The 27258-nt window shown below is 43.7% G+C and overlaps 1 protein-coding gene across 1 annotated transcript in view; it reads left to right on the top strand.

The window, feature by feature from the left end:
* Positions 1 to 201: 201 nt before the first annotated feature.
* The window catches only part of LOC120023553 (G protein-coupled receptor 137Ba-like), a 65773-nt gene continuing 38716 nt past the window's right edge, over positions 202 to 27258 (top strand). The window contains exon 1 of the mRNA XM_038967584.1: positions 202 to 865. Within this exon, the coding sequence (XP_038823512.1) occupies positions 479 to 865 (387 nt within the window). The 5' untranslated portion in view covers positions 202 to 478. The remainder of the gene's footprint in view (positions 866 to 27258) is intronic.

Here is a 27258-nt window from a genome sequence, read left to right as displayed (position 1 = left end):
CTTAAACATAACCTTAACCACACTGCTAACACTATGCCTAAACCTAACCTGCTCATTTTTATTTTAATGAATTTTGACGATATTGCCAATTTGAGTTTGTGGCTGGGGTAACTAGTGACAACAGCTACACTCAGCTGCTCTCTCCCTGCATCACGCCCCCTTTTTTCCTCTGAGTTGTTTGTTTTTTTGCACGGAGGAGCTGCTGTGCTGAGATTGGGGGTGTCCCCTGGAGTGTTTTCTTGTTTGTCTTCTGTTTTATACCTAGCTGTAAGTCACCCATGTTAGAAAGTCACCCATGCTGTCGCTAACCATTGGTTTTATTAAGGTAGATATAGTTAGGGTAGTTGTTTTTATGCGCTCGAGCTATTGTTATTCAGTGGTTGTTTTTTTACATCAAAAGTTTGACCTTTTTATTATTTTAGAATAAAACATTAGATATGCTTATTTAAGTCGTCGATGTTAGATTTATCCGTTCGCTATGTTCTTGACAGATAACCAGGTCAGCCTCAGTGTTTTCACGTCTGTAACGGACTCAAGTGATGAACCGATTCGAGCTGCGGTTCCTCCGTCTGTGGAGCTCGGACTCACCATTGTGTATACCATCCTATATTCGCTGCTTTTCGTGTTTGTTTACTTGCAACTTTGGCTCATTTTGCACTATGGACACAAGCGCTTCAGCTACCAGAGTGTCTTTCTTTTTCTCTGTTTGCTGTGGTCAGCGCTAAGGACTACATTATTTTCATTCTACTTCAAGAACGTTGTCCAAGCGAACCAGTTGGAGCATTTGCCTTACTGGCTTTTGTACTGTTTTCCAGTATGCCTCCAATTTTTCACTCTGTGTCTGCTCAATCTTTATTTTGCACAGGTAAGTGCATGTTCTATATTGATACATGTCATTTCAGATGTTGCGAAGACATGATTTTCATGTTGCCTGTCAGTCACACAATGGCACGTCTGTCAAAATGAATCAAAAGTAAATCAACTAAACATGATTATCATTTTTTTGGACGTGTTGTTTCATGCTTTATTTATGAGTGAAGATTATGTCTGTTGACAGTATGCATATAATGGCAATTAATCACATGCCTTGTTGTTGTGCCTTAACTCTTAAAGAGACCTATATTGACATATTGATTCAGTGATCTACATTGCTCAGATTAATAGCCTTGACAAACAACTCCCTCTATTGTCCTGCTAATGTCACTTTATCACGAATCCCGTCCTGGCTGTTTTCTTATATTTCTGCAAAAGTGAACAACAACATCTTCCAGCCCAGTCAGTGCTGTTGTTGACAACAGCAAATGCCCAGTATCTGATCTTCTCTTGAGACGGTCATATATGTTTCTGGGGCAAGAACAGAAGCTCACAGCTGGGGGTGACAGTCACTAGCACCCCCAAGACCCACTGTGCTCTCAGCCCCTCTCAGCCTCTCACAACCTGATTAGTTCTCCTGGGACCCCATTAGGTACATTATTGCCTCACACTTCTTCGCCTTCTCTGGGACACTTGTCAGAATCAGAAACACATTTTATATAGTGAGGCAGATTTGGAAGGTATTGTGCATTTTGTAATAAAAACACCAGATTTCATACATAGTATGGCCACCCCCTGTTATAATTTACAGAGATTTCACAAAAGTGAAAAGTGTGTGTTAATCTGGTAGATGTTTGCTTTATCCAAATGAAGGCTTCATCAGATTTCAAATCTAGACCAGGTAGGCTAGCCCAGAGTTTCCCCAAATGTTTTCACTCAGGGCCCCCCTTCGCGAGCTTACCCCACGTCTATTTCTATGAGCACAAGCACTGTTCATGAAGCAAACTGTTCGCTGTTAACTGTAATTTCGCAGGTTCAAAGCTTAATTTCCAGCAATTCTACAATTTTTTTCACGGGTGCAAAGAAAATGTAGCAGTTTTAAAGCAAGTTTTCTTGTGATGCTATACATTTTGCGGTGTCTAGTGTATATCCATGTGATATTTGAGTGACAAAAAAATTATAACTATCTATGGGCTAAAAAAACGAAATTAAAAAACGTTAGCTGACATGGGCTAGTTGATCTGGACATTTCTGAAAAGTTATAAATAGCTCTCATAAGGTATGCAATGACTAACATGACAAGAGGAACTGATGATGTACTTCCCAATTTCAAAATTGCACTTGTGCGTTCTCCTATTAGAACATTCAAGAGTAAGTTTAAAGCCGGACTGAGTATGTAGTATGCATACTACATACTTAAACTACATACTAGTTACTCATCGTCGCATACTGTTTAGAAGGTACTGTTTCGTAAAAAGTATGCCACAGTTGCAACGCAGTAGCAGCTCCTGATTGGCTGAGTATGAGGGACGGGGCCTAGTGCGGGTGGACTTTTCCAAATTCAACAGACATGCATCACATTAACCAGCCTGATAATAGCTAATTTCCAATTTGATGAAATTCTCTAAACTCTGAATAGAGTAGGAATGGAGTTATAGGCTGACTCAGGCTGCCTATCACAATCGAACTATACCGTAGTAGACCATACTTAAGTGATAATGCCTGAGATGCCTGGTTTTAGTCGATATATTAGCATAGGTCTTGTTATGCACAATGGCCGACAAACCGTACCAATATATCTTCCATACACCGGCTTCGAGGGCGTTATCACTTTAATACAATGGGTTACCAACATATTCAAATAATGATTTACATATTTTCATTAAAAACAATATTTTGATTAATTTATTCATACTATTTCATCCTTCCACAAGATGTAGTCCCGACACAAATCTAGGGTTGCTACCCAAGCCGGCTGGTCGTTCTATCGGTTCGATTGCCAGAGACGCGACCCAGTCGTTCAGTCTTTTTGTTCTGTGTCTATGGACGCGACCCAGTCGTTCGTTCTAAATGTTCCATTGCCATACTGGCTGGCAACGTTCTTATCCCTTGCGTGCTAGCTAGCCAACTACGTCTAACTGACAGTCACGTCGAACAGTGCAGCCAGATTAACAACAGTAGCTGCATTTGCATTTGTTCAAGCTTTTTTCTAGTGACATTCATTTGGATACATCCATAACAATGAGCTAATGATGTGCGATTTCACCTGGCATAGAAAATGTGTTCTCTTGTCAGGACACTGTTGTTCAGAGGAGCTAGCCAACAACACAGCTAACACAATCACTTCAAACTGAAGCTGGAAAGACTGCAAACTAGCTGTTTCGTTTGACCTTTTTTCAATTGGCATTTCTTTGTAAATATCCATAAAAATGATGCCAGGTGATTCATGATTTCAACTGGCTGAGAAACTCTGCCTGCCTGTCTGTCTCGTCCCGACACGTTCATTAATATGGGACAGCTGGAGATCGAATTTGAATATTGAAACAGTGTTGCAAATGTCGGAGAGACAGACAGCAAGGTTTATACACTGCTCAAAAAAATAAAGGGAACACTAAAATAACACATCCTAGATCTGAATGAATGAAATATTATTATTAAATACTTTTTTCTTTACATAGTTGAATGTGCTGACAACAAAATCACACAAAAATGATCAATGGAAATCAAATTTATCAACCCATGGAGGTCTGGATTTGGAGTCACACTCAAAATTAAAGTGGAAAACCACACTACAGGCTGATCCAACTTTGATGTAATGTCCTTAAAACAAGTCAAAATGAGGCTCAGTAGTGTGTGTGGCCTCCACGTGCCTGTATGACCTCCCTACAACGCCTGGGCATGCTCCTGATGAGGTGGCGGATGGTCTCCTGAGGCATCTCCTCCCAGACCTGGACTAAAGCATCCGCCAACTCCTGGACAGTCTGTGGTGCAACGTGGCGTTGGTGGATGGAGCGAGACATGATGTCCCAGATGTGCTCAATTGGATTCAGGTCTGGGGAACGGGCGGGCCAGTCCATAGCATCAATGCCTTCCTCTTGCAGGAACTGCTGACACACTCCAGCCACATGAGGTCTAGCATTGTCTTGCATTAGGAGGAACCCAGGGCCAACCGCACCAGCATATGGTCTCACAAGGGGTCTGAGGATCTCATCTCGGTACCTAATGGCAGTCAGGCTACCTCTGGCGAGCACATGGAGGGCTGTGCGGCCCCCCAAAGAAATGCCACCCCACACCATGACTGACCCACCGCCAAACCGGTCATGCTGGAGGATGTTGCAGGCAGCAGAACGTTCTCCACGGCGTCTCCAGACTCTGTCACATGTGCTCAGTGTGAACCTGCTTTCATCTGTGAAGAGCACAGGGCGCCAGTGGCAAATTTGCCAATCTTGGTGTTCTCTGGCAAATGCCAAATGTCCTGCACGGTGTTGGGCTGTAAGCACAACCCCCACCTGTGGACGTCGGGCCCTCATACCACCCTCATGGAGTCTGTTTCTGACCGTTTTAGCAGACACATGCACATTTGTGGCCTGCTGGAGGTCATTTTGCAGGGCTCTGGCAGTGCTCCTCCTTGCACAAAGGCGGAGGTAGCGGTCCTGCTGCTGGGTTGTTGCCCTCCTACGGCCCCCTCCACATCTCCTGATGTACTGGCCTGTCTCCTGGTAGCGCCTCCATGCTCTGGACACTACGCTGACAGACACAGCAAACCTTCTTGCCACAGCTCGCATTGATGTGCCATCCTGGATGAGCTGCACTACCTGAGCCACTTGTGTGGGTTGTAGACTCCGTCTCATGCTACCACTAGAGTGAGAGCACCGCCAGCATTCAAAAGTGACCAAAACATCAGCCAGGAAGCATAGGAACTGAGAAGTGGTCTGTGGTCACCACCTGCAGAACCACTCCTTTATTGGGGGTGTCTTGCTAATTGCCTATAATTTCCACCTGTTGTCTATTCCATTTGCACAACAGCATGTGAAATTTATTGTCAATCAGTGTTGCTTCCTAAGTAGACAGTTTGATTTCACAGAAGTGTGATTGACTTGGAGTTACATTGTGTTGTTTAAGTGTTCCCTTTATTTTTTTGAGCAGTGTACAAATCTCCACTGTTGAAAACTAAATGTTAGTTAAAATTAAATGTGAGATAATATCTAGATCCTTTTGATAGTGGAGATCAAGTTTATAAATTGCCTGGCTAGGCTGATGAGACAGTGGGTTGCGCAGTCAGATGGAACAGAGTATATAGGAATTTTAACGTCATAGATTTAGCTGGTGGTAACTTGTGGAATAGACACTGGCTGGAATGCAGTTTTAAGAGTCAAAATAAGTATATCATCCTGCCATTTAAACCATACTAGATTTCCAAAATGTCGCATAAAGATTCTATTTACACATGCTGAGAACGCTTCATGCGCAATTGCGTTGTTTCCCGCTATTCATTGATTTCGGTAGCGCATCCCCATATCTAATTGACCAGCTGTTGTCAAAGGTGAAATTAGAATGGCATCTAAAGGATACACGACTTTCTAAATGTCGCAGTCTAATAAACTATTATTTTTTTTTCAGACTCAAACGGCCTACTATTTAGAACGCAAGTATGGATATTCCGGCACGGCCAGGGTCTTGCACTCTAATCTTAATAATAAAAAATAAAAAAATTGAATAGTGCTTTTCAATACAAGTAACAGTGTAAAATATATATATTTTTTCAATACATTTTTGGGACTGCTAAAATGCTTTGTGTTAACTTAAACGACTAAAACACAATATAAAGTATGTAGAAACGATAATGAATAAAAATGTAATCTTTGAGAACTAACAATCACCAAAATAAAAGCTAGACATGGAGAATTTAAAACAATGAATTTAGCAGTATTCATTTTGTTATTATGTTTGAGCAAAAAAAACATAGCATTAGCCACGGTAAAATGCATAGAATTGTAGGAAACTAACTTTTTAAATATGGCAAAATGTTCTTGAATTTTACTACATTTGTGACCGACCGGCTCACATCGGTCTTATGTAGCAAAATTTGAAATTGTGTTTTTTTTTTACATTGGATAAAAGTAGAGCCACAATGGTATATCATACTCTACAGTTGAGGAACAATGGGAAAGTAATTTTGCTTTGAAAGTTGATAAACTTGTAAGAGAAAATGTGCTTTGAATGTTTTGGTTCAACTACTGGAGAGCCCTACTACACCCATTCAGTATCGTTCACACACTCTTAAGCTTTAGCCCCACCCATCTCTTTAAGGGTTGATCCGAGCGTTCTGTACTAACAGCAGTCAAGCACCCCTGTAAAGACCTTTATTATACACAGATTCAAAATAGCTATTGATAACAAATGTGTATTTTGTGGTTGTGACCCAGAGACTCTTGACCATTTATTTTGGGACTGTTCTCATGTCAGAAGATTTTTGACTGAATTAGAAGATTTTAAAATAAACTACAATTAATGTTCATTTGAATGACTGATATTATGTTTTATTTTGATCCAAATTATATGGACCCTGATTTAACTTTCATTGTTAATTTGTTTATTTTTCATGGCAGATTCTTTATCCATAAAATGAAGTGGGCGGAGAACAAACTCCTGTTCACATTGTTTAGGGTCATTTCAAAATCATATTTCAATTCTATCAGTAAGTGTAAAAAAAAAAAAAAAAATACCATAAAAAAAATTGACAAATTGAAAAAGTATCTCTATGAAATACCCCCATCTGTTAGGTTTATGTACTCTTGTTTGTATATTTCCGTTTTTTTGTTTGTTTTGTACATAATAATAAAAAATAAAAAAATACAGTCAAGCACCCAAGCTAACTTTCTAGCTACTTCCAGACACAATTGAGAGAACAGCTCACGGAACATTACTCACCCTAGCAGAGCTGGTTAGGCTGTTATGTTATCCAGAGCGTTGGTGACTGCAAATGTGCTGTCAGATTGTCTGTTCATAAATTCAGAGCATTTCGCTCTCAGAGTGTTCAGAGCGCACACTGGACGCTCTTGCCGATGAGTAGGGTTGATCCGAACATTCTGACCTCACAACTGCAGTCAAGCACCCAAGCTAACTGGCTAACATTGGCTAGCTTGCAAGCTACTTCCAGACACATAATAAGTATTGTGTGTTGAGCGTTCATAAATTAATCAGTTATTCTGCGCTCTGGCACACTCAGACAAGTCTTTTGTTAAGACATGTAGCTAGCTAGCCAACAGTACACTTTAAATTAATATGAAAAGACTATGTCAAAATTAGAAACGTGTAATGTCTGAAAATGTATCTAGCTAGACTATCTTACCCGTGGTCTGAAATCGGAGTAGATAGCCAGAGTGAATTTACCAGCTAGTACGTCTATCAACAGTTGTTGCAGTGACATTCTATTGAAATGGATACTTGCATAGTGGAGTCTTTTGTTAAGACATGGAGCTAGCTAAACAATGAACCATAATCCCAACTCATCCCGTTACTACCCTGCATGAATCTGCAGGTAGCTAACCAACCAGTCAAGCAAATGGCTCTGAGATATGAATAATACGATCATACACGTAACGTTAGCTAGCGAGCCAGTTAAACGGTATACTTGAAATAAAACCACTTTCTGTTAAAATTAGAAATGTGTCATATCTGAAAGTCTATCTTACCCGTATACTTCATGGATGGATGCGCCTCCTATCGGATGCCATGGTTGCCCTTAGTTTGAAGATGTTATCCGGAGACAGGTGTTTTCACCATCTCCTTAGCTATCAATTCCACTGATTTCAAAACTCGGTCCTCCAGAAAGTGGAGAGCATACACGTAACGTTAGCTAGCGAGCCATCCAGCTAACGTTAGCTAGCTAACAGTACACTTTAACTTGACATTAGGCTTATGCAGTTTTACTACACAATACATGTTTTAAAGCAGCGTTAGACAGGATTACCTAGACATACTGACCAGCTTAAATAGACAGAAGCGTGCTGTATGGCAGACCAATCCAAACTCATCTCTCGGCATGTCCAGCCCATCCATTATCTCAGCCAATCCTTGCTAGCGGGAAGGTTGCTGACTTTTTCTGTGGCTAAACCAACTAGGCTCGTAATTTGACAATTTTATTCGTATTTACAGATGGCATACAAGTTTGTTATTAAGGCACATGAAAATTCCCATGTTCGAGAAGGCATTTCTGCCAAAAAACTAATTTTGATTAAAAAAATACAAGTTTACGTTCAAACGGCTCTCCTGTGAAGTAGTGACCCTCGACATACTCCTAGTTTCCTGAAACGGGTCACATTTGCTTTAAAATGGCAAAAATGTCTCTCAGCTTTTTAGAATGGTATGAAATTGGCTTAAACATGCTAACATTTCTTTACACCGCCTCCAATTTGGCTCACCGGCAGTGCTTATTGCCACTCCCCCAGCCACACCCACCACCTAAGCCCCTTTTTTCACTAGAAAAAACCCTGGTACTAACAAAAAAAACAATAGAAAAATATAAATATTAAATTAAACATTAAAAATGTATATTTAAAGCATCGTAATATAAGTCTGTCTTCAACAAGGATATAAAAAGAGGGACTGAATCTGCAAGCCTGCTCTCCTCTGGTCATCAGTGCCCTGCCAAAGGATCGCAGGCTACGTCCTTTTTAAAAAGATCTGAGATATAGGATGGGGCTAAACCGAGCCTAGCCTTAAACGTGATTAATACAAATTTTAAATCTATTCTAAAAGTGACTGGTAGCCAGTGTAGAGAAGCTAAAATCATGTCATGTACACTGAGTGGACAAAGCATTTAGAACACAATCCTAATATTGTTGCACCACCCCTTTTGCCCTCAGAACAGCCTCAATAAATTTGGGGCATGGACTCTACAGGGTGTCAAGGGTTCCACAGGGATACTGGCCCATGTTGACCCCAATGCTTCCCACAGTTGAAAAGTTGGCTGGATGTCCATTGGGTGGTGGACCATTCTTGATACACACGGGAAACTGTTGAGCGTGGAAAAACCCAGCAGCGTTGCAGTTCTTGACACAAACCGGTGCGCCTGGCACATACTACCATAGCCCGTTCAAAGGCACTTAAGTCTTTCTCTTGTCTATTCACCCTCTGAATGACACACATACACAATATACAGTATGTCTCAAGGCTTAAAAAAAATATTTAACCAGTCTCCTCCCCTTCATCTACACTGATTTGAAGTGGATTTAACTAGTGACATCAATAAGGAATAATAGCTTTCACCTGGATTCCCCTTGTCAGTCTACGTCATGGACAGAGTAGGTGTTCTTATTGTTTTGTACACTCAGTGTATAGTCTATGTATAGGCAAATCCCATTGAAAAGAGTAGATTGCAGGGTTGGCTTTAGATTCTGCAATCACGAAAATCTCCTCACAATCACGAGACTATTCCCCTGGTTCCCACAGCCAAAACCTAGGTTGTCTAAAGCGACTCTCTCACAACTGAAAATACTTTGATGCTCGGTTCCCGTTAAATTTTCTTGTCAATGTAGGCCACAGCAGTTCCTCTCACACTCCCTCTCGCTCGTCTTTGTTCCACTGCGCACAGCAACAACAGCATCCCTCAAAACTTTAGGACAATCCCTACTGTGTCCCAGAGCTGGCAGTACTGGCAGTCCATTGCAACTGTACCTGTCCGGCCTGACTTAGTCAGTGTTTATTTGTTTCGCTTGGAGAGGAGCAAAGAGGGGTGTGTGTGTGAGTATTTTTCTCTCGCTGAGTCTCAGCAAAGCGAAGCTGTTCTTGCACACTGATACCGCAAGGGCTGTGCCGAGGTGACATTTAACCGCGGTAGCCAATCAGACGGAGCTGCAGGAGCATTACATCACCCCTTTCTCAGTCCTTTACTAGGCCTATTCCAGGCACAACAAAAGGGGTTTGCAGTATAAGAGAGAAGTAAAGCGCTCTCGCCCTCTGCCTCACATATAATGTGAATCATCTGAAGTTTCTCAAATGTGTTGGCAAAATACAGAGGCTTTCTTGTAAAGATGGATAAGGATGTTCATAGCGGATCGGGTGGTTGTTGTGTGAGGGAGGCGTTAGTTCTCACCTGGAAGCATTGCGTTGCAATTGGCAATGACCTCAGAGGGATGCGCCAATTATTCATAATCTGTTCAATGGATGTTCATCATGAGTTGGTACCTGCTGTTGCAATTTGCAAGTCACACATGCCCAAATTAGTCGATGATTTGTGTTTGTCCATATGATGACAGTTCTTCTAATTGAAATATTTGTAACATGATAATATACATAATAATTGTGGTTATCCAGCCCGGTTGATGATTGGCTAATTTCTGTTATTTTTATAACATTAGTCTCTTCCATAAGGTGTGTGTGTGTGTGTGTGTTGCGCTGCGTTCATACTCGTGCGTGTACGTGCGCAGCCCCCACACTTCCACAGAAAGTCAGGTGTCAAGGCCTACTTGTTCCTCTCTTCCAACAACACAGCCATGCATGAGGTGTCATGTGCTTTTATGATCCCCTTGTAAAAGTCTCTACCTCCTCCCTCTCTCCTCCTCCACTCCTACCTAATCCCAGGAGATAGGGGAAAAGTGATGACCAATATATTTTTCAAATTACGATTTCAGCAGCTCTCATGGCTGTGTGGCAGAAATGCATTATGGCTCACTGTGCCTTAAATACCAACTGTTTACATTAAACAGCCATTCCACAATGCATGTGATCTGTGCAAGTTGTCGTCAGGCCTGATGCATGCATTAGTGGAGCCCTGTTGGCTGCTGTGTGCTATTACAGTTCAGCTGACATGTGGCTTACGCAAAGGTGAAAAGGAGCATAGAGAAAGAGGGAGAGAAAGCTAAATTGCTCTCTCTCTTTAAATGTTAAAAAAGCGCAGACAGAGAAAGATAGAGGGGGGAGAGAGAGAGCTAAATGGTACCTGTTTGACTACAGACTCGTTGTCATCAAAATGCATGTCATACTCAGCCCGAACGGAGAAATATTGATTCAGATGCTAAAAAGCCGCCTTAAAACTCTCAGGGGATTCACTCCTTTTCAAACACCTGAGAATTAACAAGTGTCAACAAGTTAGCTGATGTCTCCTTGCAAGATAATGAGTTCCGACTGTGGATATCCAAGATCTGAGATTTTGGGATTTCAGGAAAAACAGAGATGTAATATGTTGACTCCGTCTGCTCAGGCAGATTCGGCATGCAAGTCCTGACTATATTGATGATCTGAGAGCAGAAGATTTAAGAACTTCAAGGAGAATACCCAAACTCCAAAACAAACCAGTGGTGTCATGTAGATTTTGTTTCACCACCGTTGTTTACTCTGGATCAGTGTTGAAAGTGGTTTTGTAAAATAATAATGTGTAACCAACTAGGCCATAGTTGGCACCATGGCACAGTATTGGCATCCAGAGCCCTCTGAATTCTACAGACGTGGCTGTGGGATATGCTCTGGGGTGAAGTTTCCCCTAGGTCTAGGATCTATGATCAGCTTCCCCTCCCCCATTCCTAACCATAACTGGGGAAAACACAAAACTGACCCAAGATGAGTGTCTTGGGGCAACTTCACCCTACATACACAGTGGAAGTGGGTAACCAGGCCAGTGCAACAGAGCTCTGATACACCGATATTGTTTGTTTCATTCGGAACACAAGGAGTCAAGGATGTTGCTTTGTTTCTCCTCCTGGAACTGCTGGACGTGGTCATTTTACATTTACATTTAAGTCATTTAGCAGACGCTCTTATCCAGAGCGACTTACAAGTTGGTAGATTCACCTTATGATATCCAGTGGAACAACCACTTTACAATAGTGCATCTAACTCTTTTAAGGGGGGGGGGGGTTAGAAGGATTACTTTATCCTATCCTAGGTATTCCTTAAAGAGGTGGTGTTTCAGGTGTTTCCGGAAGGTGGTGATTGACTCCGCTGACCTGGCGTCGTGGGGGAGTTTGTTCCACCATTGGGGTGCCAGAGCAGCGAACAGTTTTGACTGGGCTGAGCGGGAGCTGTACTTCCTCAGAGGTAGGGAGGCGAGCAGGCCAGAGGTGGATGAACGCAGTGCCCTTGTTTGGGTGTAGGGCCTGATCAGAGCCTGAAGGTACGGAGGTGCCGTTCCCCTCACAGCTCCGTAGGCAAGCACCATGGTCTTGTAGCGGATGCGAGCTTCAACTGGAAGCCAGTGGAGAGAGCGGAGGAGCGGGGTGACGTGAGAGAACTTGGGAAGGTTGAACACCAGACGGGCTGCGGCGTTCTGGATGAGTTGTAGGGGTTTAATGGCACAGGCAGGGAGCCCAGCCAACAGCGAGTTGCAGTAGTCCAGACGGGAGATGACAAGTGCCTGGATTAGGACCTGCGCCGCTTCCTGTGTGAGGCAGGGTCGTACTCTGCGAATGTTGTAGAGCATGAACCTACAGGAACGGGTCACCGCCTTGATGTTAGTTGAGAACGACAGCGTGTTGTCCAGGATCACGCCAAGGTTCTTAGCACTCTGGGAGGAGGACACAATGGAGTTGTCAACCGTGATGGCGAGATCATGGAACGGGCAGTCCTTCCCCGGGAGGAAGAGCAGCTCCGTCTTGCCGAGGTTCAGCTTGAGGTGGTGATCCGTCATCCACACTGATATGTCTGCCAGACATGCAGAGATGCGATTCGCCACCTGGTTATCAGAAGGGGGAAAGGAGAAGATTAATTGTGTGTCGTCTGCATAGCAATGATAGGAGAGACCATGTGAGGATATGACAGAGCCAAGTGACTTGGTGTATAGCGAGAATAGGAGAGGGCCTAGAACAGAGCCCTGGGGGACACCAGTGGTGAGAGCACGTGGTGCGGAGACAGATTCTCGCCACGCCACCTGGTAGGAGCGACCTGTCAGGTAGGACGCAATCCAAGCGTGGGCCGCGCCGGAGATGCCCAACTCGGAGAGGGTGGAGAGGAGGATCTGATGGTTCACTGTATCAAAGGCAGCCGATAGGTCTAGAAGGATGAGAGCAGAGGAGAGAGAGTTAGCTTTAGCAGTGCGGAGTGCCTCCGTGACACAGAGAAGAGCAGTCTCAGTTGAATGACTAGTCTTGAAACCTGACTGATTTGGATCAAGAAGGTCATTCTGAGAGAGATAGCAGGAGAGCTGGCCAAGGACGGCACGTTCAAGAGTTTGAGAGAAAAGAAAGAAGGGATACTGGTCTGTAGTTGTTGACATCGGAGGGATCGAGTGTAGGTTTTTTTCAGCAGGGGTGCAACTCTCGTTCTCTTGAAGGCGGAAGGGACGTAGCCAGCGGTCAAGGATGAGTTGATGAGCGAGGTGAGGTAAGGGAGAAGGTCTCCGGAAATGGCCTGGAGAAGAGAGGAGGGGATAGGGTCAAGCGGGCAGGTTGTTGGGCGGCCGGCCGTCACAAGACGCGAGATTTCATCTGGAGAGAGAAGGGAGAAAGAGGTCAAAGCACAGGGTAGGGCAGTGTGAGCAGAACCAGCGGTGTCATTTGACTTAGCAAACGAGGATCGGATGTCGTCGACCTTCTTTTCAAAATGGTTGACGAAGTCATCCGCAGAGAGGGAGGAGGAGGGGGGAGGGGGAGGAGGATTCAGGAGGGAGGAGAAGGTGGCAAAGAGCTTCCTAGGGTTAGAGGCAGATGCTTGGAATTTAGAGTGGTAGAAAGTGGCTTTAGCAGCAGAGACAGAAGAGGAGAATGTAGAGAGGAGGGAGTGAAAGGATGCCAGGTCCGCAGGGAGGCGAGTTTTCCTCCATTTCCGCTCGGCTGCCCGGAGCCCTGTTCTGTGAGCTCGCAATGAGTCGTCGAGCCACGGAGCAGGAGGGGAGGACCGAGCCGGCCTGGAGGATAGGGGACATAGAGAGTTAAAGGATGCAGAAAGGGAGGAGAGGAGGGTTGAGGAGGCAGAATCAGGAGATAGGTTGGAGAAGGTTTGAGCAGAGGGAAGAGATGATAGGATGGAAGAGGAGAGAGTAGCGGGGGAGAGAGAGCGAAGGTTGGGACGGCGCGATACCATCCGAGTAGGGGCAGTGTGGGAAGTGTTGGATGAGAGCGAGAGGGAAAAGGATACAAGGTAGTGGTCGGAGACTTGGAGGGGAGTTGCAATGAGATTAGTGGAAGAACAGCATCTAGTAAAGATGAGGTCAAGCGTATTGCCTGCCTTGTGAGTAGGGGGGGTAGGTGAGAGGGTGAGGTCAAAAGAGGAGAGGAGTGGAAAGAAGGAGGCAGAGAGGAATGAGTCAAAGGTAGACGTGGGGAGGTTAGTCACCCAGAACTGTGAGAGGTGAGCCATCCTCAGGAAAGGAACTTATCAAGGCGTCAAGCTCATTGATGAACTCTCCAAGGGAACCTGGGGGGCGATAAATGATAAGGATGTTAAGCTTGAAAGGGCTGGTAACTGTGACAGCATGGAATTCAAAGGTGGCGATAGACATATGGGTCAGGGGAGAAAGAGAGAATGTCCACTTGGGAGAGGTGAGGATCCCAGTGCCACCACCCCGCTGACCAGAAGCTCTCGGGGTGTGCGAGAACACGTGGGCAGACGAGGAGAGAGCAGTAGGAGTAGCAGTGTTATCTGTGGTAATCCATGTTTCCGTCAGTGCCAAGAAGTCGAGGGACTGGAGGGAAGCATAGGCTGAGATGAACTCTGCCTTGTTGGCCGCAGATCGGCAGTTCCAGAGGCTGCCGGAGACCTGGAACTCCACGTGGGTCGTGCGCGCTGGGACCACCAGGTTAGAGTGGTGGCGGCCACGCGGTGTGAAGCGTTTGTATGGTCTGTGCAGAGAGGAGAGAAGAGGGATAGACAGACACATAGTTGACAGGCTACAGAAGAGGCTACGCTAATGCAAAGGAGATTGGAATGACAAGTGGACTACACGTCTCGAATGTTCAGAAAGTTAAGCTTACGTTGCAAAAAATCTTATTGACTAAAATGATAGGGTACTGCTGACTGGTGAAGTAGGCTAGCTAGCAGTGGCTGCGTTGTTGACTTAGTTTGAAAGTGTAGCTGGCTAGGTAGCCTCGGTAACTGGCTAGGTAACCTTGACAATTACTCTAAACTACACAATTATCTTGGATACAAAGACAGCAAAGACAACTATGTAGCTAGCTAACACTACACTAATCAAGTCGTTCCGTTGTAATGTAATAGTTTCTACAGTGCTGCAATTCGGTAGACGGTAGACGTTGGCTAGCTGCTGGCTTGCTAGCAGTGTTGCCTACGTTAGCACGAAAATAGCTGGCTAGCTAACCTCGGTAATTACGATAATTACTCTAAACTACACAATTACCTTGGATACAAAGACAGCAACGACAACTATGTAGCTAGCTAACACTACACTAATCAAGTCGTTCCGTTGTAATGTAGAAACTAATGTAATAGTTTCTACAGTGCTGCTATTCGGTAGACGGTAGACGTTGGCTAGCTGCTAGCTGCTAGCTGCTGGCTAGCTAGCAGTGTTGACTAGGACGAAAATAGCTGACTAGCTAACCTCGGTAATTACGATAATTACTCTAAACTACACAATTATCTTTGATACAAAGACGGCTATGTAGCTAGCTAAGATCAGACAAGTCAAACCGTTGTACTGTAATGAAATGTAATACTACCTGCGGAGCGAAATGCGAAATGCGACCACTCGCTCCAACCCGGATGACCCATCAATGACAAGTATCAAATCAAATGTTATTTGTCACATGCGTCATAAACAACAGGTGAAATGCTACTTACGAGCACTTCCCAACAATGCAGAGAGAGAGAAAAAAATTGAGAAATAATAGAAAAGTAAAACATGTAATAATAATGTGTAGGGGTACGAGGTAATTGAGGTAGATATGTACAGTGCATTCGGAAAGTATTCAGACCCCTTCCCTTTATCCACATTTTGTTATGTTACAGCCTTATTTTAAAATGGATTTAATATAAAAAAATCCTCAATCTACACACAATACCCCATAATGACACGGCGAAAACAGGTTTTTAGAGATTTTTGCACATTTTTATTAAATAAAAAAACAGATACCTTAATTATTTACATAAGTATTCAGACCCTTTGCTATGAGACTCGAAATTGAGCTCAGGTGCGTTCTGGTTCCATTGATCATCCTGGATCCATTTCTACAACTTGATTGGAGTCCACCTGTGGTAAATTCAATTGGCTGAACATGATTTGGAAAGGCACAGACCTGTCTATATAAGGTCCCCAGTTGACGGTGCATGTCAGAGCAAAAACCAAGCCATTAGGTCGAAGGAATTGTCCGTAGAGCTCTGAGACAGGATTGTGTCGAGGCACAAATCTGGGGAAAGGTATCAAAATTTCTGCAGCATTGAAGGTCCCCAAGAACTCAGTGGCATTAATCATTCTTAAATGGAAGAAGTTTAGAACCACCAATTCTCTTCCTAGAGCTGGCCGGCCTGCCAAACTGAGCAATCGTGGCAGAAGGGTCTTGGTCAGTGAAGTGACCTAGAACCCTATGGTCACTCTGACAGAGCTCCAGAGTTCCTCTGTGGAGATGGGAGACCTTCCAGATGGACAATCATCTCTGCAGCACACCACCAATCAAGCCTTTATGGTAGAGTGGCCAGACAGATGACTCTTCTCAGTAAAAGGCACATGACAGCCCGCTTGGAGTTTGCCAAAAGGCACCTAAATGAAACAAGATTATCTGGTCTGTTGAAACCAAGATTGAACACGAGCAGCGTCACGTCTGGAGGAACCCTGGCACCATCCCTACGGTGAAACATGGTGGTGGCAGCATCATGCTGTGGGTATGTTTTTCAGCAGCAGGGACTGGGAGACTAGGATCGAGGAAAAGATGAACGGAGCAAAGTACAGAGAGATTCTTGATCTTAACCTGCTCCAGAGCTCTCAGGATCTCAGACTAGGGCGAAGGTTCACCTTCCAACAGGACAACGACCCTAAGCACACAGCCAAGACAACGCAGGTGTGGCTTCGGGACAAGCCTCTCCATAGCACGGACTTGAACCGGATCTAACATCTCTGGAGAGACCTGAAAATAGCTGTGCAGCGACGCTCCCCATCCAACCTGACAGAGCTTGAGAGGATCTGCAGAGAAGAATGGGAGAAACTCCCCAAATACAGATATGCCAAGCTTGTATTGTCATACCCAAGAAGACTCGAGGCAGTAATCGCTGCAAAATGTGCTTCATCAAATGTACTGAGTAAATGTTCTGAATACTTATTTGAATGTGATATTTCAGTTTTAAATTTTTAATACATTTGCAAAAAAAAATGTAACCAGTTTTTGCTTTTTCATTATGGGTTATTGTGTGTAGATTGATGCAGGAAAAAAACACAATTTAATCCATTTTAGAATAAGGCTGTAACATAACAAAATGTGGAAAAAGTGAAGGGGTCTGAATACTCCGAATGCACTGTACATATACTGTACCTAGGAATAAGGAATAAGATAACATTTAAAAAAAGACTGACAGATTATAAACAGTAGCAGTGTTGAGTCAAAGTTAGCGCAAAAAGGGTCAATACAGATAGTCTGGGTAGCTATATTTACATTAACACTATTTAACATTCTTATGACTTTTGGATCCAGACTTGGTGCATCGGTACCGCTTGCCGTGCGGTAGCAGAGAGAACAGTCCATGACTTGAATGGCTGGAGTCTTTTACACTTTTTTTAAGGGCCTTCCTCTGACACCGCCTGGTTTGGATGTTCTGGGTGGCAGGGAGCTCGGCCCGAGTGATGTACTGGGCCGTATGCACTACCCTCTGTAATGCCTTGCGGTTGAATGCCAAGCAGGTGCCATACCAAGCGGTAATGCAGCCAATCACGACACTCTCAATAGTGCAGCTGTAGAACTTTTGGAAGATCTGAGGGCCAAATCTTTTCGGTCTCCTGAGTGGGAAGAGGCATTGGCATGCACTCTTCACGACTGTGTTGGTGTGTGGACCATGATTGAGGAATTTGAAGCTCTTGACTTGCTCTCCTACAGCCTCGTTGATGTGAATAACTCGGCCCTTTGTTTCCTGTAGTCAATGATCAGTTCCTTTTGTCTTTCTTATGTTGAGGGAGAGGTTGTTCTCCTGACACCACACTGCCAGGTCTCTGACCTCCCTATATGCTGTCTTATTGTCATTGGTAATCAGGCATACCAACATTGTGTCATCTGCAAACTTGGTGTTGGAGTCGTCCGGCCACACAGTCATGGGTGAACAGGGAGTACAGGAGATGACTAAACACGCACCCCTGAGGGGGCCTCCGTGTTAAGGGTCAGCGTGGCGGATGTGTTGTTGCCTACCTTCATCACCTGGGGGCGGCCCGTCAAAGTCCTGGATCCAGTTGCATAGGGAGGTTTTCAGTCCCAGGGTCCTTAGCTTAGGGATGAGCTTGGAGGGTACTATGGTTTTTAACGCTGAGCTGTAGTCCATGAACAGCATTCGCAACCACTCCACAAATTTCTTGTTAACAAACTATAGTTTTGGCAAGTCGGTTAGGACATCTACTTTGTGCATGACACAAGTCATTTTTCCAATAATTGTTTACAGACAGATTATTTCACTTTTTCACTGTGTCACAATTCCAATTGGTCAGAAGTTTACATACACTAAGTTGACTGTGCCTTTAAACAGCTTGGAAAATTCCAGAAAATGATGTCATGACTTTAGAAGCTTCTGATAGGTTAATGGACATAATTTGAGTTAATTGGAGGTGTACCTGTGGATGTATTTCAAGGCCTACCTTCAAACTTTGCTTGACATCATGGGAAAATCAAAAGAAATCAGCCAAGACCTCAGAAATAAAAATGGTGGACCTCCTCCAAGCCTGGTTCATCCTTGGGAGCAATTTCCAAACGCCTGAAGGTACCACGTTCATCTGTACAAACAATAGTACGCAAGTATAAACACCATGGGACCACGCAGCCATCATACTGCTCAGGAAGGAGACGCGTTCTGTCTCCTAGAGATGAACGTACTTTGGTGCGAAAAGTGCAAATCAATCCCAGAACAACAGCAAAGGACCTTGTGAAGATGCTGGAGGAAACGGGTACTATCAGGTATCTATATCCACAGTAAAACAAGTCCTATATCGACAACCTGAAAGGCCTCTCAGCAAGGAAGAAGCCACTGCTCCAAAACCGCCATAAAAAAGCCAGACTACGGTTTGCAACATGGGGACAAATATTGTACTTTTTGGAGAAATGTCCTCTGGTCTGATGAAACAAAAATAGAACTGTTTGGCCATAATGACCATCATTATGTTTGGAGGAAAAGGGGGGAGGCTTGCAAGCTGAAGAACACCATCCCAACCGTGAAGCACGGGGGTGGCAGCATCATGTTGTGAGGGTGCTTTGCTGCAGGAGGGACTGGTGCACTTCACAAAATAGATGGCATCATGCGGTAGGAAAATGATGAGGATATATTGAATCAACATCAGTCAGGAAGTTGAAGCTTGGTCGCAAATGGGTCTTCCAAATGGACAATGACCGCAAGCATACTTCCAAAGTTGTGGCAAAATGGCTTAAGGACAACAAAGTCAATGTATTGGAGTGGCTATCACAAAGCCATGACCTCAATCCTATACAAAATTTGTGGGCAGAACTGAAAAAGCGTGTGCAAGCAAGGAGGCCTACAAATCTGACTCAGTTACACCAGCTTTGTCAGGAGGAATGGGCCAAAATTCACCAAACTTAACTTATACTTAGGGAAGCTTGTGGAAGGCTACCTGAAACGTTTGATCCAAGTTAAACAATTTAAAGGCAATGCCACCAAATACAAATTGAGTGTATGTACTTCTGACCCACTGGGAATGCGATGAAAGAAATAAAAGCTGGAATAAATCATTCTCTATACTATTATTCTGACGTTTCACATTCTTCAAATAAAATAAAGTGGTGATCCTAACTGACCTAAGACAGGGAATTTGTATGACGTTTAATTGTCAGGGATTGTGAAAAACTGAGTTTACATACACCTTAGCCAAATATATTTAAACTTCCGACTTCAACTGTACATTTGAAATTTATTAAAACCTGTTTTCGCTTTGTCATTAAGGGGTGTTTGTAGGTTGATGCCGGACTGGGATTACATTTAGATTTTGTGTCACTGACCTACACACACTTCCACATAATGTCAAAGCTGAATTATGTTTGTAGACATTTTTACAAATGAATTATATGAAAAGCTGAAATGTCTTAAGTCAATAAGTATTCAAGCCCTTTATGGTAAGCCTAAATACGTTCCGGAGTGAAGATTTGCTTAACAAGTCACATAAGTTGCATGGACTCTGTGTGCAATAATAGTGTTTAACATTTTTTTTTATGACTACCTCATCTCTGTAGCGCACACATACAATGATCTTTAAGGTCCTTCAGTTGAGTTCCAATGCCTTGCAAAGAAGGGCACCTTTTGGTATATGCTTAAAAAAAAGCAGACATTGAATATCCCTTTTGAATAAGATTAAGTTGTTAAAACATGTTTTCACATGGGGTCTTGTGTGTAGATGGGTAAGAAAAAAAATATTGAATACATTTTGAATTCAGACTGTAACACAAGAAGGAGCGAAAACCCGCGGACAGTCGGCCCTCCGTGAGTTTGACACCTGTGCTGTAACACAACAAAATGTGGAATAAGTCAAGGGGTATAAATACTTTCTGAAGGCACTATATATAGTAGAAGAAAAATATACTACTAACGCCTATAATAAATATGACAGTTTTACAAAGCAAATTTGCATATGGTGTGTTTGGGGGGTGTAGTGAGGTGTTTGGAATCACTTTTATACAAGTGGCGATTTGTTATGGGACCTTTCATTGCTCAAATGGCCCCAACAATGCAGGCAATGAGATTTGGTGTCCTCTGCCTAGCTTTTCCCCATGTAGAACAAACTCCCAAGAAGAATCTGTAGGCCACCAAGCGGAGAATGTATGTGAGAGAATGAAAAAAACGCAATTAGACTTTCATGGCATTGTGTGCTGTCTGAATTCCTATTGTAGCAGCACGATGCAGAATATGAGACATCTCACAGACACATGCTAGCTAGCTGGCTACAACACACAGGTATAGTTACTCAGGCTAATATGAGTCGTAAAGCCAAAGTCATTCCTTCACTATTTGTCATCATCTTCAAAAAATGTGTACAGTTTTGCTCCTAATGAGATGCACTGAGGCTAGCTAGCTATGGCATTAGGCTACAATACATTTTAGGTATAGCAAACAGCTGGCTAGCTTGGCTTGTAGTTGTACTAGCAAGCCCCGTTATGGCTGGATCGATCATGAAACTGTACTGTACTGAACAACACTGCCTCACGTAAAAAGAGTGCTTATATTGCTAGATAGCTACCGACAGCAAAAAACGTACTCGTTTGTCATTTGTCCAGCTGGTCTAGGCTGCTGCCGCCAGTTGATCTTGGAGGTTCTGAAGAAGTCTCCAGTACCCCTCTATCCATATGTGCATCGGAACTTCGATGGTCTGTCACACACGATCCATGGGGTCTGCAGTGACCCTCAGTAAGAACTGTCCCCGATCAAATTTGTTGCAACTCAGACATTCCTCCTCTGTTGGCATGGCTAGACGGCACCCGCATAGACACCACCAGTCAGTGGTGACACAGCTTGGGATCGAACCCTAGGCTGTAATGACGCCGCAACACTGCGATCCAGTGCCTTAGACCACTGCGCCACTCAGGAGGCCTACCCTCCTGGGCTTTTCACACATGACCGTGTCTAGGGTTTACCGAGAATGCGAGAGTGTGACAAACAAAAAACATCCAGTCAGTGGCAGTCCTGTGGGTGAAAACAGCTCGTTGATGAGAGGTCGAAGGAGATCGGCAAGAATCGTGCAAGCAGAAAGGCGGGCTGTTGGCGGTGGTGTACTGGTGTGGGGAATGTTTTCCTGCCACAGGTTTGGTCCCTTGATACCAGTTGAGCAATGAACGTGTCTGACACCTTGTAGAATGCCCCGAACAATTCAGGCTTTTCAGGAGGCAAAGGGGGTCCAGTCTGGTACTAGATAGGTGTACCTTTATAAACTGTCCTGTGAGTGTATGTCTATGAAAAAGATTCCTCATTCCAGCTTTTCTTGGAAAAAGTAATCAGAAGCAACCATTGTAATTATTGAGCAATCTTGGGTAATCAGTGTACAGTAACAGCTCCCGTCAACCTGTAGAAACTAGTACAGCCCCTGTTTTGAAAACCCCGCCTTCGAGGGTGGGAACACAATTGGACAAGGAAGTAGGGCAGTAGTCAGGCTGTAGTCTTTACAAAGCCAGGGAAAAGGAGTCAACCTAGATATCCTGCAATGTCCTGGCAGATTGAATGGCTCAATTGAACAAAGACAACCCTATCTAATCTCTGCTGACGTTATCATGCAATCAGCGAAACACAAAAGGCCACAATAATTACAACAAAACATGACTCCACTAATTTATATTTCAGACAGCAGGCTCATTCAACCGTTGACATCATAAAAATGTAAAATGGTATAGTGCATAATCATAAAGTCTGGGGAAAAAAGACCCCAAATAGTGTATGGTGGGGAATTTTCCCTTTAAGAATAACTTAAGAGAAAAAGATATGATGAGAGAGGGGCATCCAAAACGTTGGCATGCTTGTGGTGAGTTCTCAAATGCTTTGCTTGACGCCTAACAGTGAAAATGTCTGTATGGACATTGCTTAAGCTTCATTATATTCACTGCTGACATTCAGATCTAGTAAACAACACACACACACACACACACACACACACACACACACACACACACACACACACACACACACACACACACACACACACACACACACACTCCCCCTCCTCCCCCTGCCTCTCACACACTCTCAATCACGCACACACATGCAGTGTTGTGTGTCTCACTGACCTGCTTATGGGAGTCATGTGTTTACATTTTGTGTGCACAAACACACTCCTGTCTGTCACTCCCCAGATACACACACACACACACACACACACACACACACACACACACACACACACACACACACACTCCCCTTTGCTCTCACTCACACACACAGGCTGCAGCTTGTTTATTTTCTCTTTTCAAATGTAGGTAACAGGTTAATGCTTTTGGCCACGCTCTCTATTCTCTCGGCACTAGCACAAAAGCAGTGTGTGTGTGTGAAACTGTCTCCATGCTCATGGGTCAATGACCTGTCTGACTTTTCATGGGAGAGTCAAGTTCAGAATTGAGATGTAAGAGAAATCTGTCCTGTTTCCATAGGAGTGTTTAGGCTACATGATAGTGGGGGTAGGTTGAGTAGTCAGCTTTGCGTTCTCAGTGTGTCCTGTACAGGGGATATATAGCTGGAGGCACACATATACATACACACACGGACGCACACACACAAACGCACAAACTGGTACACATCTTCAGATTGTTTTTCAAAATAGTATTACACTCGCACGCTCACACACACACACGCTCACACACCCTCCGGCCAAACAAGAGCTCAGTTTCACTGTTTTATTGTGGTCTGTTTTCCTCCACGTGAATACTTCATTTCCCAGGAGAGGGGCTGTGTGTTTCACTGCTGTCAGATTGGATCCAGTCAGAGTGATATCAACAGCTAGACCTAGATAACTGGGCTCTCTACTGAACTGTTGTTGTTTGGGTACTGCTTTGTTGCAGGCATAGAATTAGGAATTAGAATACTTGAAGAGCATCTGTGTGTTTGCAGCATGACACACACACACAGTATCTTCCTCTATCTCTTTTTAGACTGTCAGTCTCCATAGTCTAGCTTCCAGGGAAGTCCATAAACCTGCCAACCTTGATCCAGTGAGGTGTGCAGTCCACTGGTCCTCTAGCACTAGAACACATTCCTGAGTCCTGACATCTCTCTAACGTCTCTCTCCCTGCTCTCTGTTTAAAATAGTTTTTTCTCTGTTTATCTGAGTTAGCCCAGTTGAGATAAAAAATATATTTTTCAAGAGTGAGCTAGTCATGGGATTGCTAGTCCTGACCGCAATGCCCACCCAGTCCTTTTATGACCCCATTTCAATTCTGTTTCTCACTACCATTCAAGTAGCTTAGCGGTGATCTATTTGCAGCATGTATCAGTTCTGATTTGTAAAAAAGCCGACCACCTATGCTAGAAATCAGGTTACTGCTGAACTTATTGACACCTCAATGAATGTAGTGTTCGACAGACAATGTCTACTACAACAACCCAATACCCAGTTGTGTAGATGAGTAGTCTTAGCCCAGGAGTCTTAGAATTTAGTATCAGTCTGGCTCCCACCCTGAAATACAAACAAATTATTGCTCTGTTTCGCAATTGTTTCACTCTCAAAATTGAATGATTAACCATTTTCAGTGAGGATTCCGAGCTAGCTGGCATCCAGGCTTATATAAACATGAGAAAAGCAATAATTATTAATCCTCCTGTCTCAGCACTGTCGCCTGGCCTGCCCCCCCTACTTTAGCCCTCTCTCTGTCTGGCGCAGTCCAGTCTTAGTCTGCAATCAGATTAGCAACTAGGCTTTCTGCATGGTTGGCTCTGGCTGGCTGGGAAACCAAGAGATTTTCTGACATTCATTCCACTACATGGGTGTTAATCCTTCCCCCAACCCACTCAACACACTGACACTAACTGACATACACACACTAAGAGGAACGTTCAGGTGGACGCATAGACACACACATAAACTGGTACACATTCTCTGAACCGTTCAACGCATTACATTGCACAAACACATGCACACACACACACACACACACACACACACACACACACACACACACACACACACACACACTGCATGCTCATTAACTCTGAACCTGGTCGTTTCCAAAGTATATCTATCAGAACACATTTAGACTCAGTCACACAAACATCTAACTATGCCTCTAGTAAATAACTCGGCATCAGGTGATGTTTAGATTTCAGTGCCGGGTAAATCCATTTGAATTCAATCACTTTTTGTCAGCACCCCTTTTGATTTGAACGAAACATTCCCTACATATTTGTAGAAGTTATTATTATTTTTATTTTTTTTAAGTTGAAACCATTTGCATACCCCTGCATACCATGAGACATCCATGTCTTCATCACAGGAAAAGATAAACAGTTTAGTTTGATATCATTTAGAAAGCTAAGAAACTGGGTTTTGAAACTATTTCATATGAAAATTGTGATTTCTACCACAAAGATGGCTGCCAGTCCACCAAACGTTAAATGTCAACTTTAATGGTCAAGTCTATTCTATTATCGATATGTACACTATATGATTTCAATAGGTTTCCTGTGGAGGATTGACTATAATTTCAAACAGCAGATATTCCCATTCATGTCAACACGCTCCGATGTCTGTACCTTAAACCATCTTTGTGGTACCATTTTGACATGCGCAGAATACAACAGGTGTAGTCCTTACAGTTAAATGCTTACTTACAAGCACTTAACCAACAATGCTTTAAGACATTTTAAGAAAAAATATATGTTAAGTAAAAAATAGAAAAACAAAGTAACAAATAATTCAATAGCAGCAGTAAAATAACAATAGTGAGGCTATATACAGGGGGTACCGGTACAGAGTCAATGTGCGGGGGCACCGGTTAGTCGAGGTAATTGAGGTAATATGTAAGTAGAGTTAAAGTGTCTGCATAGATAATAAACAGAGAGTAGCAGCAGTGTAAAAGAGGGAACTGGGTAGCCCTTAGAATAGCTGTTCAGGAGTCTTATGCCTTGGCGGTGAGAAGCTGTTTAAGAAGCCTTTTGGACCTAGACTTGCCGCTCCGGTACTGCTTGCTGTGCGATAGCAGAGAGAACAGTCTATGACTAGGGTGGCTGGAGTCTTTTACCATTTTTAGGGCTTCCTCTGACACGGCCTGGTATAGAGTTCTGTAGTGCCTTGCGGTAGGAGGCCGAGCAGTTGCCATACCAGGCAGTGATGCAACCAGTCAGGATGCTCTCGATGGTGCAGCTGTAGAACCTTTTGAGGATCTGAGGACCCATGCCAAATCTTTTCATTCTCCTAAGGGGGAATAGGTTTTGTCGTGCCCTCTTCACGACTGTGTATTTGGACCATGATAGTTTGTTGGTGATGTGGACAGCAAGGAACTTGAAGCTCTCAACCTGTTCCACTACAGCCCCGTCGATGAGAATGGGGGCGTGCTCGGTCCTCCTTTTCCTGTAGTCCACAATCATCTCCATTGTCTTGATCACATTGAGGGAGAGGTTGTTGTCCTTGCACCTCACGGCCAGGTCTCTGACCTCCTCCCTATAGGCTCTCATCGTTGTCGGTGATCAGGCCTACCAATGTTGTGTCATTGGCAAAGTTGATGATGGCGTTGGAGTCGTGCCTGGGCATGCAGTCATGAGTGAATAGGGAGTACAGGAGGGGACTGAGCACGCACCCCTGAGGGGCCCCCGTGTTGAGGATCAACGTGGCGGATGTGTTGTTACCAACCCTTACCACCTGGGGGCGTCCGTCAGGAAGTCCAGGATCCAGTTGCAGAGGGAGGTGTTTAGTCCCAGGGTCCTTGAAAACTCTCTTGGTAAATAGTGTGGTCTACAGCTTATCATGAGATACTCTACTTCAGGCGAGCAAAACCTTGAGACTTCCTTAGATTTTGTACACCAGCTGTTGTTTACAAATATACATAGACCCCTACCCCTTGTCTACCAGAGGCCGCTGTTCTATCCTGCCGAAAAAGCTTAAAATCCGCCAGCTGTATGTTATTCTTTTTGTCGTTCAGCCACGAATCGGTGAAACATAAGATATTACAGTTTTTAATGTCCGTTTGGTAGGATATCTGTGCTCGTAGCTCGTCTACTTTATTATCCAATTATTTTTTTGGGGCTAATAGGACCGATGGTAAAGGCAGATTACCAGCTCGTTGGCGGATCCTTACAAGGCACCCCGATCTTCGTCCCCGATATCTCCGTCTCTTTCTCCTGCGAATAACGGAGATGAGGGCCTTGTCGGGCGTCTGAAGTAAATCATTCCCGTCTGACTCATTAAAGACAAACTATTCCTCCGGTACGGGGTGAGTAATCGCTGTCCTGATATCTAGAAGCTCTTTTCGGTCATAAGACACGGTGGCAGAAACATTATGTACAAAATAAGTTACAAATAATGCGAAAAAACACACAATAGCACAATTGGTTAGGAGATCGTAAAACGGCAGCCATCTCCTCCGGCGCCATTATCTGTAGTTTTTTGTTGTTGTAAATTTGTACATTTATCAGCCAAAACATGGCACCCACTGTGTTTTCAACAGCATGCTGTGTCTCAACCGATGGTGGGCAGAACACAAAAACCGAATGCGAATAAGAAAAAAAAAAACTACATTTTTGCATTTTTAGATCATTGTCGTTCAAGGTGGGAAAAAATACATAATTTGTATTAAACTATTTTTTTTTCAAGAAATGATGAAGTAGTTTGACCACCCAGTCTGTAAGTTTTTAGATTATGTCAAACTCAACCGTTTATCTTTTCCGGTGATGAAG

This window comes from Salvelinus namaycush, chromosome 28 (genome assembly GCF_016432855.1).
Source record: "Salvelinus namaycush isolate Seneca chromosome 28, SaNama_1.0, whole genome shotgun sequence".
Taxonomy (NCBI): Eukaryota; Metazoa; Chordata; class Actinopteri; order Salmoniformes; family Salmonidae; genus Salvelinus; species Salvelinus namaycush.
Note: the sequence above shows the minus strand (reverse complement) of the source record. Positions and strands in the feature narration are given on the sequence as shown.